The 17,277-nt window shown below is 40.7% G+C and overlaps 1 protein-coding gene across 13 annotated transcripts in view; it reads right to left on the bottom strand.

Annotated features, from left to right (window-relative positions):
- SYNRG (synergin gamma) overlaps positions 1–15,695 on the bottom strand; it is an 85,419-nt gene extending 69,724 nt beyond the window's left edge. For 10 of the 13 annotated variants that reach the window (XM_047080864.1, XM_047080868.1, XM_047080869.1 and 7 more), the window contains exons 1-3: positions 15,583–15,695; positions 8,520–8,560; positions 4,881–5,002 (exon numbers count right to left, since the gene is read on the bottom strand). In XM_047080864.1, the coding sequence (XP_046936820.1) occupies positions 4,881–5,002; positions 8,520–8,560; positions 15,583–15,659 (240 nt within the window). In that variant the 5' untranslated portion in view covers positions 15,660–15,695. The remainder of the gene's footprint in view (positions 1–4,880; positions 5,003–8,519; positions 8,561–15,582) is intronic. The other 3 variants (XM_047080865.1, XM_047080867.1, XM_047080873.1) reach the window with 1 other exon arrangement.
- Positions 15,696–17,277: the final 1,582 nt, after the last annotated feature.

Raw genomic sequence — 17,277 nt, 5'->3', positions numbered from 1 at the left:
ATCTCAACATAATAAAGGCCACATACCCAAAACCCACAGCTATATTCAACAGTGAAAAACTGAGAGCTTTTCCTCTAACATTAGGAACAAGACAAGAGTATTCATTCTCACCACTTTTATTCAACATAGTATTGGGAGTCTTAGTCACAGCAAACAGAGAAGAAAAAGAAATAAAAAGCATCCAAAATAAGGAAGAAGTAAAACTGCTACTATTTGCAGATGACATGATACTATCAATAGGAAACCCTAAAGAGTCCACCAAAAAACTATGATAACTGATAAATGAACTCAGTAAAGTTTCAGGATACAAAATTAATATACAGAAAACCGTTGCTTTTCTACACACTAATAATGGAAGTAGCAGAAAGAAATGAAGAAAACAATCTCATTTACAATTACACCAGAAGTCATAAAATACCTAGGAATAAATTTAAACAAGGAGGCAAAAGACTCATACTCTGAAAACTATAAGATACTGATAAAAGTAACTGAAGATGACACAAACAAATGGAAAGATAGTCCAAGCTCATAGATTGGAAGAATTAATGTTGTTAAAATATTCATATTACCCAAAGCAACCTGCAGATTCAATGCAATCCCTATCAAAATACCAACATTTTTTCAGAGAACTAGAACAAATAATATACTAAAATGTACTTATATGGAACCACGAAAGAGTTCTATTTGCCAAAGCAATCTTGAGAAAGTTGGAGGTATCACAATCCCAAATTTCAAGATATATTACAAAGCTGTAGTAATCAAAACAATATGGTACCGGTACAAAAAGTGACGTAAAGATCAACTGGAACAGGACAGAGCTCCTAGAAATAAACCCATGCTTATATAGTCAGTTAATCTACAATAAAAGAGGCAAGTTCATACAATAGGGAAAAGACAGCCTCTCCAACAAATGGTGCTAGGAAACTAGACAGCTACATGCAAAATAATGAAACTGGGCCACTTCCTTACACCATACAGAAAAATAAGTTCAAAATGGATTGAAGACCTAAATTTAAGACCTGAAACTGTAAAACTCCTAGAAGAAAACATAGGCAATAATTTCTTTGAAATTGGCCACAGAAACATTTTTCTAGATATGTCCCCTCAGGCAAGGGAAACAAAAGGAAAATTAAACTTTTGGGACTACGCCAAAATAAAAATCTTGTGCAAAGCAAAGGAAATCATCAACAAAATGAAAAGGCAACCTACTGAATGTAAGAAGATACTTGCAAATAATATACCCGATAAGGGGTTAATATCCAAAGTACTACATAAAGAACTTATATACTTCAATACCATAAAAACAACAAGGCAATTAAAAATGGGACCTCAATAGACATTTTTCCAAGGAAGACATCCAGATGGCCAACAGACACATGAAAAGATGCTCAACATCCGTTATCATCAGAGAAATGCAAATCAAAACTACAATGAGATCATCACCTCACACCAGTCAGAATGGCTGAAATAAAAAATACAAGAAATAACAAGTGTTGACAAGATGTGGAGCAAAAGGAACCTTCCTGCACCTTTGGTGGGAATGCAAATTGGTGCAGCCACTGTGGAAAACAGTATGGAGGTTCCTCAAAAAATTAAAAATAGAGTTACCATATGATCCAGGAATTCTACTACTGGGTATTTTTTATCCAAAGAAAATGAAAACACTATGCACTCCTATGTTTAGTGCTGCATTATTTACAATAGCCAAGATATGAAAGCAGCCCAAGTGTCTACTGATAGATGGATAGAGATGTAATATACATATATATGACATCTTTTATATATATATATATAATGTAATATTACTCAGCCAAAAAAAAGAATGAGATCTTGCCATTTGTAATGATATAGAAAGACCCTAGGGATTATAATGCCAAGTGAAACAAGTCACTCAGAGAAACACAAATACTACATGATTTCACTCATATGTGGAATTTAAGAAACAGAACAAAGGAACAGCTCCCTCCACCACCCCCAACCAAGAAAAAAAAAAAAGAGAAAAGAAAGAAAAGAGAGACAATCCAAAAAACAGAGTCTGTTTTTAAAAATTTTTTTATTAGTTTTCTTTATTTTTGAGAGGCAGAGAGAGACAGAGCATGAGTGGGGGAGGGGCAGAGAGAGAGGGAGACACAGAATCTGAAACAGGGTCCAGGCTCTGAGCTGTCAGCACAGAGCCGGACGCGGGGCTTGAACTCACAGACCGTGAGATCATGACCTGAGCCGAAGTCAGACGCTAACCGACTGCGCCAGCCAGGTGCCCAAAACAGACTGTTAAATAAAGAGAACTAGGGGTGCCTGGGTGGCTCAGTCAGTCGAGTGTCTGACTTCAGCTCAGGTCATGATCTTGCAGTTCATGGGTTTGAGCCCCGCACGGGGCTCTGTACTGACAGCTCAGAGCCTGGAGCCTGCTTCGGGTTCTGTGTCTCCATCTCTCTCTGCCCCTCCCTCCCTCTCTCTGTCTTTCTCTCTCTCTCAAAAATAAATAAATGTAAAAAAATTTTAAATAAATAAAGGGAACTAGTGGTTGCTAGATGGAGGTGGCTGGGAGGAGGGTTGGAAAAAAGGGGATCAAGAGTATACTTATCTTGATGAGCACTGAGTAATGTATAGAATTGTTTTCTTTTTAGTTTATTTATTTTGAGAGAGAGAGATAGCACACAAGTGGGGGAGAGGCAGAGAGAAAGGGAGAGAATCCCAAGCAGGCTCCCTGTATAGAATTATTTAATCATTATACTGTACACTTTTCAATAAAAAACATAATATTGCATTCTCTGGTAAACTGTTTCCAGTTATTTGCTGCCTTTACTCTAAGATTACACATTCCTATGTGATGTGCATTCTTCCTGGTATGTTCTTCCCCTTACTGATGTTCGTTTTGGTCACACTACTTTGGTAAGTAGAAGTGACTAATGAATGCAACCTCTGAGAAGAAGCTTTAAAAGTTATAACAGCGTTTGGCCATCTCTTTGCCCTATGCCAAAAGTCTGGGATGTCCTAGGTAAGAGTCTCAGGATAAAGAGAACACAGAGCGGGGTCATAGCCAACCTTCAAAGGACATGCCTTTGTTTTTGTAAGTCAGAGACTTTGGGATTGCTTTTTCTACAGCATAACCTAGCAAAAACTGAGTAACACGGATTTAAAACCTACAAAAGTTCAGGGTGCCTGGGTGGCTCGGCTGGTTAAGCGTCCAAATCTTGTTTTTGGCTCAGGTCATGATGTCATGGTGAGATCGAGACCCACATCTGTGCTAAGCGTGGAGCCTGCTTGGGATTCTCTCTCTCTGTCCCTCCCTGCTTGTGAATGCGCACTCTCTTCCACTCAAAACGAATAAACGTTAAAAAAAAAAACCTACAAAAGCTCAATTTATTCCTATTTCTTTCTATTAGAGAGGAATAAGGAATGATTCCAAAAGTCCTCCCAAATCTTTACATACAAATGAAGCCTCATTTGCCTATACAACTTCAACATAACAAGTTTCAACTTAAATTCTGCTTATAAATCCCAAATATTACTTATTTATAAATCATATATATGTGTTTATACATGATAAACGCACTGAAATAGAAAATTTTAAATAATTGGGTAAAATCAAAATATATGGCATGAAAATATTTTTTAACAGTATGGAAACTTTTTATTCTGGCTGATTTGTGAATGAATATGTTTACTTAAAAAATAACACCGTAACACTTTGCATTCAACCATTCAAAGATCAGACTCCTGGATTCAGTTTATTTGGTTACTTGGTTTAAATGGATATCATAGCTAGAGAAGATAATTTACAAAGACATGGAGATCCAAAATGAATCAGCCCATCTTAGGATGTGCTTACTAAATCCTGATACCATCAATTTCATTTACCGATTCTAAAATAAAGATGTAATAGTATTCGCTTTAATCAGTCAACATCTCACCTGCTCTCACTACATCAGCCTTTTAATGATTCTCCTTCCATCCATTTTTGCCCTCCTCTCTCCCTCCAATCATTCTCTAGTCAGCAGTCAGGATGATCTTTCTGAAATACAAATCTGATTGTGTCATTCCACTGCTTCAAACTATTCAGTGGCTCCCTAATGCTCTTAAGAGAGAATTCAATGTATAATTTGGATAATACAAACTTACTCAAGACTTAGGTTCAAATCCCAACTTCCTATGCAATGTGAGCATCCTCACAAAGCTGCAGATTCCTCCTCAGAAAAATGGAGACACTACCTCTTAAAAGTTGTTATGGGGATTACATAATTCAATATAAAGAAGGCCCTAAGTCTTCCAAACAATGACACTGTTCCTTTCATGAGAGCAATGCTACTTCTATCAATGCTACTTCATGGCATTAGGTCCCTGAACTTCCCAAGATGTCATTCTAAAATTCTTCTTCTTCTTCTTCTTCTTCTAATAATAATAATAATAATAATAATAATTCTAAGTCACTAATCAAATAAAGTAGCCACCAGATTTTCCTTAAATGATTTATCTTGGTTTCCCCCCACACTCTTATGAACATATCTTCATTTCATTTTGAAGGAAGCCACCTAACATTCAGACTACATTTACTGCCAAATAGAACATTAGGCTCCTAGTATGCAGCTCTTAGTATGTGACACATACCAACAAACAATAACTGTGTAAACTATTGGTTAAAGAAGCCAGTACCGGGGCGCCTGGGTGGCGCAGTCGGTTAAGCGTCCGACTTCAGCCAGGTCACGATCTCGCGGTCCGTGAGTTCGAGCCCCGCGTCGGGCTCTGGGCTGATGGCTCGGAGCCTGGAGCCTGTTTCCGATTCTGTGTCTCCCTCTCTCCCTGCCCCTCCCCCGTTCATGCTCTGTCTCTCTCTGTCCCAAAAATAAATAAACGTTGAAAAAAAAAAAAGAAGCAAGTACCTGCATGGCCATAGGTCCTTGGGGCATCTGAGAGCTGTAACTCATCCCTATCATGCCCTGCATATTAGGCTGCACGACAGAGACCATAGGAAATCCTTGTTGCTGCATTGGCATCAGTCCTGCTGAAAAACATAAGGGCATCATTAAAGTCAATATATTTTACAGTCTATTTTCCAAAAACTGTAAGTACATAAACAACTTGTTACTTGGGAAGCAGCACAGTTTAGTGGAAAAGCACAGGCCGTGAAGTGGGACAGACCTGAATATGAATTCCAACTCCATTAGTTAATTACTTAGCTATGAGATCTTAGGCAAGTTACAAAACTTCATCTGTAAAGCGAAGATAACAGAATTTTTGTGCATATTAAAAAAACTAATATATGACCTAATTGTGACATTTGGCCTTCAAGATGGGCTCCAGCAATCTCTGCCCTTTCGTATTCATACCTTTTATAATTCCCTCCCTCATTGAATAGGGCTCACCAGTATAACCAATAGGGTATGGTGGAAATGACAGTGTGTAACTTCCAAGGCTAGTTCTTAAAAGCCAATGTATCTTCCTTCTTGCTCTGAGGAAAGCTACTGCCACATCATAAGAATACTCAAGGGGCGCCTGGGTGGCTCAGTTGGTTGAGCGTCCGACTTCGGCTCGGGTCATGATCTCACAGTTGACGAGTTCGAGCCCCGTGTCGGGCTCTGTGCTGACAGCTCAGAGCCTGGAGGCTGCTTCTGATTCTGTGTCTCCCTCTCTCTCTGCCTCTCCCCCGCTCATGCTCTGTCTCAAAAATAAAGATAGGGGCGCCTGGGTGGCTCAGTCGGTTAGGCAGCCGACTTCGGCTCAGGTCATGATCTCGTGGTCCGTGAGTTCTAGCCCCGCGTCGGGCTCTGTGCTGACAGCTCAGAGCCTGGAGCCTGCTTCATATTCTGTGTCTCCCTCTCTCTGACCCTCCCCCGTTCATGCTCTGTCTCTCCCTGTCTCAAAAATAAATAAACGTTAAAAAAAAAATTTTTTTTTAAATAAAGATAAACATTAAAAAAAAAAAAAAAGAATACTCAAGCAGTCCTACAGAGAATCCACGTGGCATGGAACTGAATGAAACCTCTTGCCAAAAGACAGCACAATTTGTCATCCATGAGAGTGAGCCATCTTGGAAACAGACGACCCAGCCCTAACAAACCTTAAGATGCCCACAGCCCTAGTTGACATCTTTACTGCAATCTCTCCGGCCCTGAGCCAAAACCACCCAAGTGAAGCCATTTCCAGATACCTGATCTGCAGACACAGTGTCAAATAATAAAATGGATTTTTAAAAAAAAGTTTTGCGGTATTTTTTACACAGCAGCATATAACTAATACAATAACACATATACTAAATAGCATGAATTCTGGATGCCAACTAGAAATGTCACTTGGTACCTCTGGGACTTTGAGTAACTTGCTTAACTTCTATGCCTCGGTTTCTCATCTGTATAACTGTTTAATACCTAATATGCTTGAAGGAATGATCTTCCTCTTGTCTTTCCTTATATGAATAGTTAATATAACATTTACCACAAATAACCATCAGCATGACAATTAAATGATGCAATGGCAGGAAAATGATCATGAGGATAATATCTCCCAAATTTTTTCAATTTAGTATTCCCAAGAGGGGAGGAGACTGAAGAAACATCCCTTTGGGAATTTAATAAATACTAAGTGCCTACTATATTTTAGGCACAGTTCTAGAGAGCTGGTATTCAACTGTGAATAAAATAAAATCCCAGGGTGCTTGAGTGGCTCAGTTAGTTAAGCATCTGGCTCTTGATTTCAGCTCAGGTCATGATCTTATGGTTCATGAAATTGAGCCCCATGTCAGGCTCTGAGCTCACAATGCGGAGCCTGCTTGGGATTTTCTCTCTCTCTCTCTCTCTCTCTCTCTCTCTCTCGAAATAAACAGATAAACTTAAAAAACAAAACTCCCTACCCGTGCCGAACACAAATTTCAATCCAATTTTGCATTTTATTACATCTATGTTGGTTCTAACTAGTTAAAAAAAAATTAAAGGTCTGAGAAAGTAACCATGCTTATCTTGTGGGTTCTGTGTACCTTAAAGGTTACTTATTCACAGTTTAATTTTAGAAGCATGAACATCCACATTTGTAAGTAACAGAAGTATTGGCATTCACTTATTCATTCAATCATTTATTCAAATATTTGAGGGCCTACTCCTTGTCAGGCATCATTCTAGGGACATGGCAGTGAACAAGTTCCAAGAGGTTCTTACCCTCATGGAACTTACATGTTTTCCCTTTCGCCTCTTTGGACCTACAGTCTTATTCATTTGAATTATTGTTATTTAATTCTTGAATGGGTAATTTAGGTATTTGGTACAACGTTTAAAAGCGTAAAAGTACGCACAGTGAAAACTCTGGTCTCTCTCATCTCCTGTTCACCTACTCATGATCTTTTGGCGACTCTTCCTGTCAGCTTCTCGTATATGCTTTGAGAAACAATCCATGCATAATTTAAAGTCTTCTAATGACTGAAAAGTCTACTCTAACATACTTCATAAAAAGAAAAAAATCTCAAAACAATTCCAAAAGAAAAAATATCTTTGGGCAATCTTTGGGGCTCTCTTCTTGCTCTACATACAGAGTCTTACTTTAAAGTTTATAAAAATGCAAAATCTTGAGCCATGAAAATGAATAACTGTAATGCTTTCCTAAAGAACAAAAGATCTCAAACTATTCTATCCAAATCTGGGACATATCTAATTACAGATAGCTTAAATAATGCATAAATGTGAGCACAATGAAAGGAATACAACTGACTCCTGGAAAAATTTACCTGAAACTCAACCTCCATCACTGATTACAAACGGTGACAAAGTCAGTATGAGGCACTGACCACCTGCTACTGAGCCACTCGTTATCCTTCATCTCTATTGGTGATCTGGGAGTCTCTGTTTCTCCAGCAATTCTACCATAAGCAATCAACATTGGCTTTGTGAGAAGGGCCAGCTTTCAGAAGCAGACTGGTATGTGTCGGGGGTACAGTGAAGAGGGTGTGAGCAGAAAGAAGAGAAGGGCAGACATATTCTTTCTTCGACACTGTGTCCCAGTCGCACAGTACCATGAGTCAAGATTAGATCAGTTCACTATGGTTTCCCTGAAGACACAGCTAGAACTGACTTTGGTGGGGCCTTGTCTGAAACAGAGAGAAGGAATATACCCACTAAAGAAATTGAAGAGAATAAACCTGAGACTTAAAATAATTTATACTGAATCAGAATATGTGATCTCTTATATACATAAGACCGAATTCATACAGAGAAAACACGGTAGTATCAAACAATTAAAGAGGTTCTTTTATCCACTCAACAAACATCCACAGAGCCCCTATAATTTTCTGTCAGCATACCGGGTGCTGTAGATACCGACTAGCATAAGGCAGACATAGCCTCTGCCCTATGGAGCTAACAATCTAGAATTATACAATTTTTGAGAAATTTCAAGCATAGCTGGCATACGGGTTCAAGACTATAGGAAAATTTTACTCTATTTCGCAGCAGTAGGACTTCTTTATCCAATTAGTTCCCAAGTTCAGAAACATAACAGTGAAAAATAAAAAGTTTAAAATTTCAGCTTTCACATACCTTGTGGGGGTCTTATTCCACCTGCAACCGGAAACATGAAGCTAAAAACAGAAGAAAAACATATCAGGATCTTCTATGTGCAAAGATTTCAAACAAAACATGTAATTCTTTATATACACAAAAGAATTGTGGACAGGGTCCTGCCATTTGTTCTGTAGTACGATACTGAACTACCCGATATCAACACAGATCGAACATCCACAGGATGCATGACGGCAGGCATGTCAGTGCAGGGAGAAAAGTTGTGAACTAGAAAACAAGACGTTGAAACTAGTCCTGGTCTGTCACTATGTGACTTCCTTGGATTCTAATTTCTCCATCCATAAATTGAGAAGGTTGGATTATATTCAATTTGGCGAACATTTACTGAGTAACTACTACATGAGGGAACTGAATTAGTGCACAGTCTTGTTGAAGACACGCACGCAAGCTACTAACTGCAGCATCAAATAAAGTGTGCTAAGTGCTATGAGAGGCCCCCAATACTAATAGAGATGAAAAGAAAAAGATTAATTTGATGGGTTATATCTCGGGGACTTTTGTGAAGTTATCTTTTAAACTGAACCTTGTGGGGCGCCTGGGTGGCGCAGTCGGTTAAGCGTCCGACTTCAGCCAGGTCACGATCTCGCGGTCCGGGAGTTCGAGCCCCGCGTCAGGCTCTGGGCTGATGGCTCAGAGCCTGGAGCCTGTTTCCGATTCTGTGTCTCCCTCTCTCTCTGCCCCTTCCCCCATTCATGCTCTGTCTCTCTCTGTCCCAAAAATAAATAAACGTTGAAAAAAAAAAAAATTTAAACTGAACCTTGAAGAGAGTCATACTATATAATTTGAGCAAAAGCTCTGAGGCCAGAGCTTTGTGTTTAGAGATTTAGGATTGAATATAAGATACAGGATTAGAGAGGCAAGCAGACAGTAGAGGACCTTTAAGCTGTTTGATTTTACTTTGAATATTGTATGAAGTCAGAGATTATTAATTGTGGTACAACACACATGACAAAATTTTACCATTTTAACCATTTTTAAGTGTATAGTGTGTACCATTAAGTACACTCACAATGTTGTACGACCATCACCATGATCCATTTCAAGAATGTTTTCATTATCCCTAACAAAGACTATACCAATTAAACAAGAACTCGCGATCACTCCCTCCCCCAACCCCTGGTAGCTACCACTTTTTGTTTCTATGAATTTGCTATTCTAGCTACCTCACACTAAGTGAAATCATATGATACTTTTATACTTCATAGCTGGCTTATTTCACTTAGCATAGTATTTTCAAGGTGCATCCATGTTGTAGCAGGTATTAGCATTTCATTCCTTTTTATGGCTGAATAACAAATACTCCATTGTGTGTACATACCACCTTTTGCTTATCCATTCATCTGCTGATGGACACTTGGGTTGTTTCCACCTTTCGGCTGTTGTAAATAATGCTATGAACATTAGTATACAAGTATCTGTGTAAGTCCCTCTTTCAATTATTTTGGGCATATACCTAGGAGTAGAATTGCTGGGTCATATAGTAATTCTGTGTTTATTCTCTGAGAAACTGCCAAACTGTTTTCCACAACAGCTGCACCATTTTACATTCTCACCAGCAATGCATGGGGTTCCAATTTCTCCACATCCTCACCAACATTAGTTACTTTGTTTTTGTTTGTTTGATAATGGTTATGCTAAGGGGTATGAAGTATTACCTCATGATATGGATCTGCATTTCCCTGATGTGAGAGGTTCTAAGCAGGAGAGTGAAATGATCAGAAATGTAGTTTAGGTTTTTCTAGAAACACGGTAAGGCAGAGCTTTGAAGCAAAAAGAATCAGCAAAGAAACTAGCACAATAATGTTTTTTTTTTAAGTTTACTCTGGGAGAACCTATTTATTTTGAGAGAATGTGCACGTGAGCAGGGGAGGAGCAGAGAGAGAGGGAGAGAGAGAATCCCAAGCAGGTTCCATGCTGTCAGTGCAGAGCCCAGAGTGGGGCTCAATCTCACAGACCATGGGATCATGCATGACCTGTGAGACCAAGAGTCGCTCGCTCAACCAACTGAGCCACCCAGGCACCCTCTACCACAATAATCTTAATAAGAGATGAAAAGAGCTATAACCAGAATAGTGATACTGGAAAAGAGGCGGTGAATGAAAGCTATTCAAAAGGAAGAATGAAGAGGACCTGGCAATTGGCAGAATGGGGAAAAGCAGTGAGGCAGCAGAAAGAGCTGAAGACATTGCTGAGATTCTGAGCCTGAGCAAATGGCAAGGATGGTAATACTGTTTCCTAAAAGAAGGAACCCTTGACTAGGTTTGGGGGGAAGGGCAGTAGATGTGCATCCCTCAGGAGCGATCTAGCAGGCAATCAGAAAAGTAACTCAAGCTCAGGAGAAGAGTCGAGATCAATCTAGCTAGGCTCTTTTATTTTAACATTTATTTATTTGAGAGAGAGAGAGAGAGAGAGAGAGAGACAGAACATGAGCAGGGGAGGGGTAGAGAGAAAGGGAGACACTGAATCTGAAGCAGGCTCCAGGTTCTGAGCTGTCAGTACAGAGCCCAATGCAGGGCGGGGCTTGAACCCACGGACCTCGAAATCATGACCTGAGCTGAAGTCCGACGCTTAACAGACTGAGCCACCCAGGGGCCCATGGCTAGGCTCTTTTAAATAAAGGTTAAAAAAAAAAATTAAGCTCTGGTTGTAAATGAAATAGCCAAGGGAATGTGCATATATAGGGAGACGACAACAACGAGCAACTTGGAGAATTCTTATGGTGAAACTGAGTAGAGAATGGTCATTGAGAACCAAGGGACTTGGTTATAACTGCAAGTTATAACTAAGGAAGAACCATATTTCAGGAAGAAGGAAGTAGTCACCAGTATTTAATGCTGTAGAAAAGCTGATCAGAATGAGGATTAACAAAAAAAGATCACTGCTTCCGAAAATGCCGATCTTTGAGTAAACAGTTTTAAGAGGAGGAGAAACTCTTGGATCTGTAGGGAGAAAGGTAGGATACAAAAGATATGCTTAGACACAGCCTGGCAGCAAAAGGGATCTGCTTTGAAAAGGAAGAGGGACTTCTTTCTTTGAGAATGGAGGGAAAGAAAATGGAACAATTCAAGGAAGAAAATGTCTGAGTGGGAAAGATTCTTAATCTGGGAGTCAAGGATCTGAAGGGGGTTTCAGGCAATCTTTAGAACCTAGTGAAAGCTAGAAATTATTTGCCAAATTTATGTGTCCTTGCATTTTTCTAGTGTGTAATACCCCCCCTTCCCAGGAAAAAGGCTAAAAACCAAACTTTACAGTCTTTTGGCTCTAACATATTTTTAATTAAAAAAAAAAAAGTTGTCAGGTGGTTTACCAAGTTCTAGTTGGACATCTATCTGACTATATGTTATTTATAGCTTTGAAGAGGATCTGAACTGTTAGCAAATTCTACTACTGACAAGCAGGCCTGCACCCAAAGAGAGGACTTTTCTGTACTGCACACAAGATGTATTAGCTAAGTAATTTGTTAACTGGATAGAATGTTTAAACTGCAAGTTGGAATTCAGTAGTATCATTTTTTTTTAAAGGTACTCACATACACTAAGATTTATAAACTTAGAAACAATGCATTTAGATAATCAACTTGTCAAGACTTTTCCAAATCTTAAAGATTTACAATTACCAGTATGTCTTAGTGGCTAAGTAAAAACTGGAAACTGAAGTTACATTTTTTCCAGTTCAGCCATAAATTAACTGTAAAGCTCCATGCAAACCCCTTCACCACCCTGTCCTGTTTCCCCTCTGTCAAATGAGGACACAGAACTGCAAGTCTGCCAAGGTCCCAACTAAGACAATCAAATAGACAAGAATAAATGTACACACATAAAGGTTACCTTGAAAACACAAACAAAAACTGAATGAAGAACATTACTGACAAACATGATTTGCTCCAGTAATTATTTAGCAACCCAAACTCCTTAGTGACCTATGTACCATTCGTATGATTCTCTGGAATGTTTAGACTAACAGCAACGTGCTTCAAGAGTGGTTGGACAAGCAGCTAAGACACTGATAAGAAAGCATAAGTTTGGCAAAAAAAAAAAAAAAAAAAAAAGCCAAAACCAACCAAACAAAAGCCCCCCAAAACTGGGCAGCAAGATGACCAACAATTTATTTTCAAAGGTAAAACCCACTATTTTTACTGATAGCCTAGCACGAAAGCAGAACTGACGTCTACTTGCCACATGCGTACCTCACTCATTCCCCCTTTCAGTTACCTTTGCTACTAACCTGCACTTCTCAGGCATGGACTCCAGCAACACTTCCTCAAGGATCTCCCTACCTCCAGACTCTACAAGATACAGCTCATATAGCAGAGGTGAGGCGCATCTTCCTAAAGGACCATTTGATAAGGCTATTCCTGGGGTTAAAACTATGCAATGATTCCCCCTTATATGGAATTTCCTTAGTTTATATCCAAGGCCCCCTCCTGTTTCAGCACAATTTTTTTTCAGTTTTATCTCATAAATCTCATCTCCCACTTAGTGTCACAATCCATCTGGCCTATGTGCTATTCCCCTTGCGTTCAGTAGGCCTTCACATCTCCTATGACAATCCCTTGACCACTTCCTCTTCCTCCAACTGAGGCCCAGATAAAATAGTCCTTTGCTTTCAATGTGTCTTGAATCCACAAATATTTATAGAATGTTTTCTTTTTAAAAAAAATTTTTTTTAATGCTTATTTTTGAGAGAGACAGAGACAGAGCATGAACGGGGAAGGGTCAGAGAGAGGGAGACACAGAATCCGAAGCAGGCTCCAGGCTGTCAGCACAGAGCCCGACACCGGGCTCGAACTCACGGACCATGAGATCATGACCTGAGCCAGAGTCGGACGCTTAACCAACTGAGCCACCCAGGCGCCCCTAGAATGTTTTCTATGTTAGAATGTGCCAGAAGCAGTGGAAGAGAAAGTGGAAGAGAAAAAGATGAGGAAGCCCTTAAGGAGTTTATAAAAGAGCAGGAAAAAAATAGACAAATGATAATATCCCAGAAGGATACAGACTAATCAAGATCTTTCAACAATTTTTTCTGTTGTAGTTGTCTTAAAAAAATTTTTTTTTCTACTTCACATCTCTTGGGTAAATTTTGCCCTTTTTATGTAACTCTACCATTTATTTTAAAGTAGCCCAATCAGGATACCTATCAAAAGTAGGCTAACATTAATAAAGCTGGAAAATGCCACTGCTTTTTGTTTAGTCTCTCAGAATAGAAACAAGTATCTAAGAAAAATGGTACCTTACAGCTTCTGGATTTTCTCCACTAAAAGCTAAGAAATGATGCCTGGCTCTTCCCTTAGAAATATACTTAGGCTACCATAATGTTAAAAACCATACTATCCTTTCTTTATTCAGCATACAGCTTTTCAGCCCCAGAAAGTTTCCAATACATGTAACGCTCACCACACATTTTTCGAGGCAAGGATCATTTTAACTCCTTTTCCTTCTCATATATATCCTCTAGTTTTAGAAGGCAGATGTTACTCTAAACAAATTTTATAGATGAAAGAAATTTTAAAATCAATCATTCTAACTTCTATCACAACTCAGGCCACACTTATTTTTGAAAATGTGTGTCCATGGACTGGTGACATTAAAATACTGTAAACTAAGGAGAATGATCCACTCAAGTTTCTGCACCTAAGGTCTTCCCCACCCACCCAAAACAGAAACGAAACCAAACAACCAAAAGAAAACCCCTGGGCCTAAAATACTAAATTCTTTTAAGTTTATATTTTTCCCAGAACTTCGTGGTATGATTAATCATATACTTGATCAAATTAATGCCACTTGAGAACATTTTAGAAACTGTTATCACATATAGAAAAGACATTATTACACGTGTCTTCTGCAGCCAAAACCTGACTTATATCAAGTATTCATAAAAGACTGTGATGAAACAGCGTAAATTAGAAAAAGTTTTAAATCTAAAGTGAAAGATGTGTAGAGGAAACGGAAAATGGGGCTGCACACAGGTGGTTTATTCAACAGCCACCGCCTTTTTTTCCTAGCCTATATATAAACACCTGCAGGAGGTGATAATTTTAAAGACTACACTTCAGTAGTGTTTGTGACTCCAAAATTAAAACACTGCCTATCAAAAAACTAACACTTTGTTTTCCAAAAATAATTTAGGATGCTGAAGATAAAGCGCTAATTTTATCTTCAAATGTGTATGCACTATGTGTTGGCTAACAAAACAAACTCAGCCTAGGTCATTATACAAGTGGGGTGAAAACTTCCCAGAACAAAATTATTTTCTTCAGTGATGAACTTGTCAAGTTGCAAACGTTCTTCTCCTTTATCATTCTGGACATGAGAACCACAGGCAATTACTTATATGGCAGAGGGCAGATTTGTTTAAGGTCTAAGTAAAAGCCTGGAAGCTTTGTTTTAATAACTGCGTAACTGCTGTTTAATAGTGATTTGATTTTAATAAGGAGACAAGACTTAAGAGTTACGTCTACACGAGCCCATTCAAACGTCTTCAGATTTTCCTGCTGTTTGTCGTGTGTTAAGGAGATAAAAAGGACAGAACATTCTAAAGGGGGGGGGGGGAAGACGAATAGTACACACACCTCTTGCAAACAGCTATTCAGCTTTGTGACCAGATCTTTCCCTTTGTGACCAGAGCCTTCCCGACTCTATCCCTGCTCAAGCCCGGCAAGCCCTGGGAAAGGGAAGTCTGGTCGTTCGGAGCGAGGCGTCGGGGTTGCTGCTCTCCCCAGCCTGGCTGGGTGCCAGCTCAGCCAAGCGGACCCTCACCTCCTGCTCCTCCTCTTCTCCTCCCCGCACTGGGACGCTCTCGCTCACTGCTCGGCCCCAGCACCAGTGCCCCTGAGCCTGGGAAACAGGACACGGATGTCGGGCTCCTCCACCCACTCGGCCTACATCCCCGGGGGACCCCTTTCTCCCGTAGCCCAGTGCCAAAGGAAAAAGGGGTCGAAGCGGGCGAAAACCGTCATAACCTCCAAACAGTCCTCGCCCCTGCGGAGCCAGCCCTGGGACCCGACTCGGCTCTTCACACCCACCTGCCTGCCCCGGCGGCCCCCGCGCCGGCTCCCGCGGCGCCGCCGCCCCCAGCTCCCGTTCCCGGCCGCAGCGCCATCTTTCTCCGGGCCCGCCGTCGCCACCTTACAAGCAGCTGTCAGCTGAAGACAGCCACTTCCGGGGCAAAAGCCAGCCCCACCAAGCCGCGAACTCGGCGACGGGGCGGGGCCTGCGCCCACGTGATCCTCCGCGCCCCAGAGGCGGAGGCAGGGGCGGCGGCCGCGCGCTCTCGCCCCGTGGCTCAACAGCTCCCCGGGGTCCTCCACGTGTGTTTCTAGTTCTGAGGCTGTCTGGGCGGCTCGGGTAGCTGATTCATTGTCTGGCAAGGCTCTCTGCAGGGCCCGGCTGGCGGCCCAGTGGTAAAGCACTGTCGTTCCTCAGTTTGAAAAAGCACCTTGTTGGTTAGTGAAGAGAAGATCGAATCCTGCTTTGAAAACTGCAATGATGAGTGCACGGGTATTCCTTTATGATTTTTACCCGTAAAGAATAGATGGATCCTGGACGTTCCTTTGATAGCTTCACAGCGCTGATGAGTGATCATCTCTCTCCCCCAGAACCCGGCAGCTTCCATTTGGTACCCACCCCAGAAGATGCAGGTATTTAAATTTTAACTTAGTAAAGCAGCCTAACGCACATAAACCCAACCCACGTATAAACCTCCAACGTGCTTGTGTTTGGTTCTGCCACCAAGCCACCCCAAATCCGCTTTCCCTGTACTTGCAAGCAGGGCAAAACAACGGTGTTTGGAAAGCAGGTCATCATTATTCTGAACCCAATTGGGCATATTTTTACTTGTATTTTTTTTCCCCTGTGCGAACTACTGTGAGTAAAATACAAAAGTCCAGTGTAAACTTTTTCAAGTCTTAAAGCAGTTTGCTTATTAGCAAGTAGTGGATTAATTATAACTGGCTTTATCTTTCACTCTTGCCTCAGGTGTTTTACAAGGAAGCCACGTTTTTTTTAAGGTTTATTTTTTTTAAATTTTTTTTTTTCAACGTTTATTTATTTTTGGGACAGAGAGAGACAGAGCATGAACGGGGGAGGGGCAGAGAGAGAGGGAGACACAGAATCGGAAACAGGCTCCAGGCTCCAAGCCATCAGCCCAGAGCCTGACGCGGGGCTCGAACTCACGGACCACGAGATCGTGACCTGGCTGAAGTCGGACGCTTAACCGACTGCGCCACCCAGGCGCCCCATTAAGGTTTATTTTTGAGAGAGAGCACGCGCACACGCGGAGCTAGGGAGGGTCAGCGGGAGGAAGACAGAGGATCTGAAGCGAGATCTGCTCACTAAGCAGAGAGCCCGATGCCAGTCTGGAACACACGAACTGTGAGATCATGACCTGAATGTAAGACGGATGCTTAACTAAGCCACCCAGGTACCCCCAGGGAAACCATTTGTAATAGTTATCCTTTATTGGGCACAAATCATTGGTGGGGAGCCTTACTGCATTTTTTCAAATCCTCCGTGGCCCTAAGAGTTAGTATTGGAATTTTACAGATGAGAAAACCAAGGTTAAAAGAAGTTGTAATTTGTCCAGGTCATAGAGCTGCAAAGCAGCAGCACCAGGATTCAAGCCCACGTTTCACATAAAAGTCCTTGCTTATTTCACTAGACCAGCTATTTGTTATCACCTGTTCTCTTTTCATAACTAATTTCATTCCTCCTCTTTAGGT

The sequence above is a fragment of the Lynx rufus genome, unplaced genomic scaffold (genome assembly GCF_022079265.1).
Source record: "Lynx rufus isolate CCGP_SWC_20201006 ecotype Redwood Valley unplaced genomic scaffold, mLynRuf1.p SCAF_18, whole genome shotgun sequence".
NCBI lineage: Eukaryota > Metazoa > Chordata > Mammalia > Carnivora > Felidae > Lynx > Lynx rufus.
Note: the sequence above shows the minus strand (reverse complement) of the source record. Positions and strands in the feature narration are given on the sequence as shown.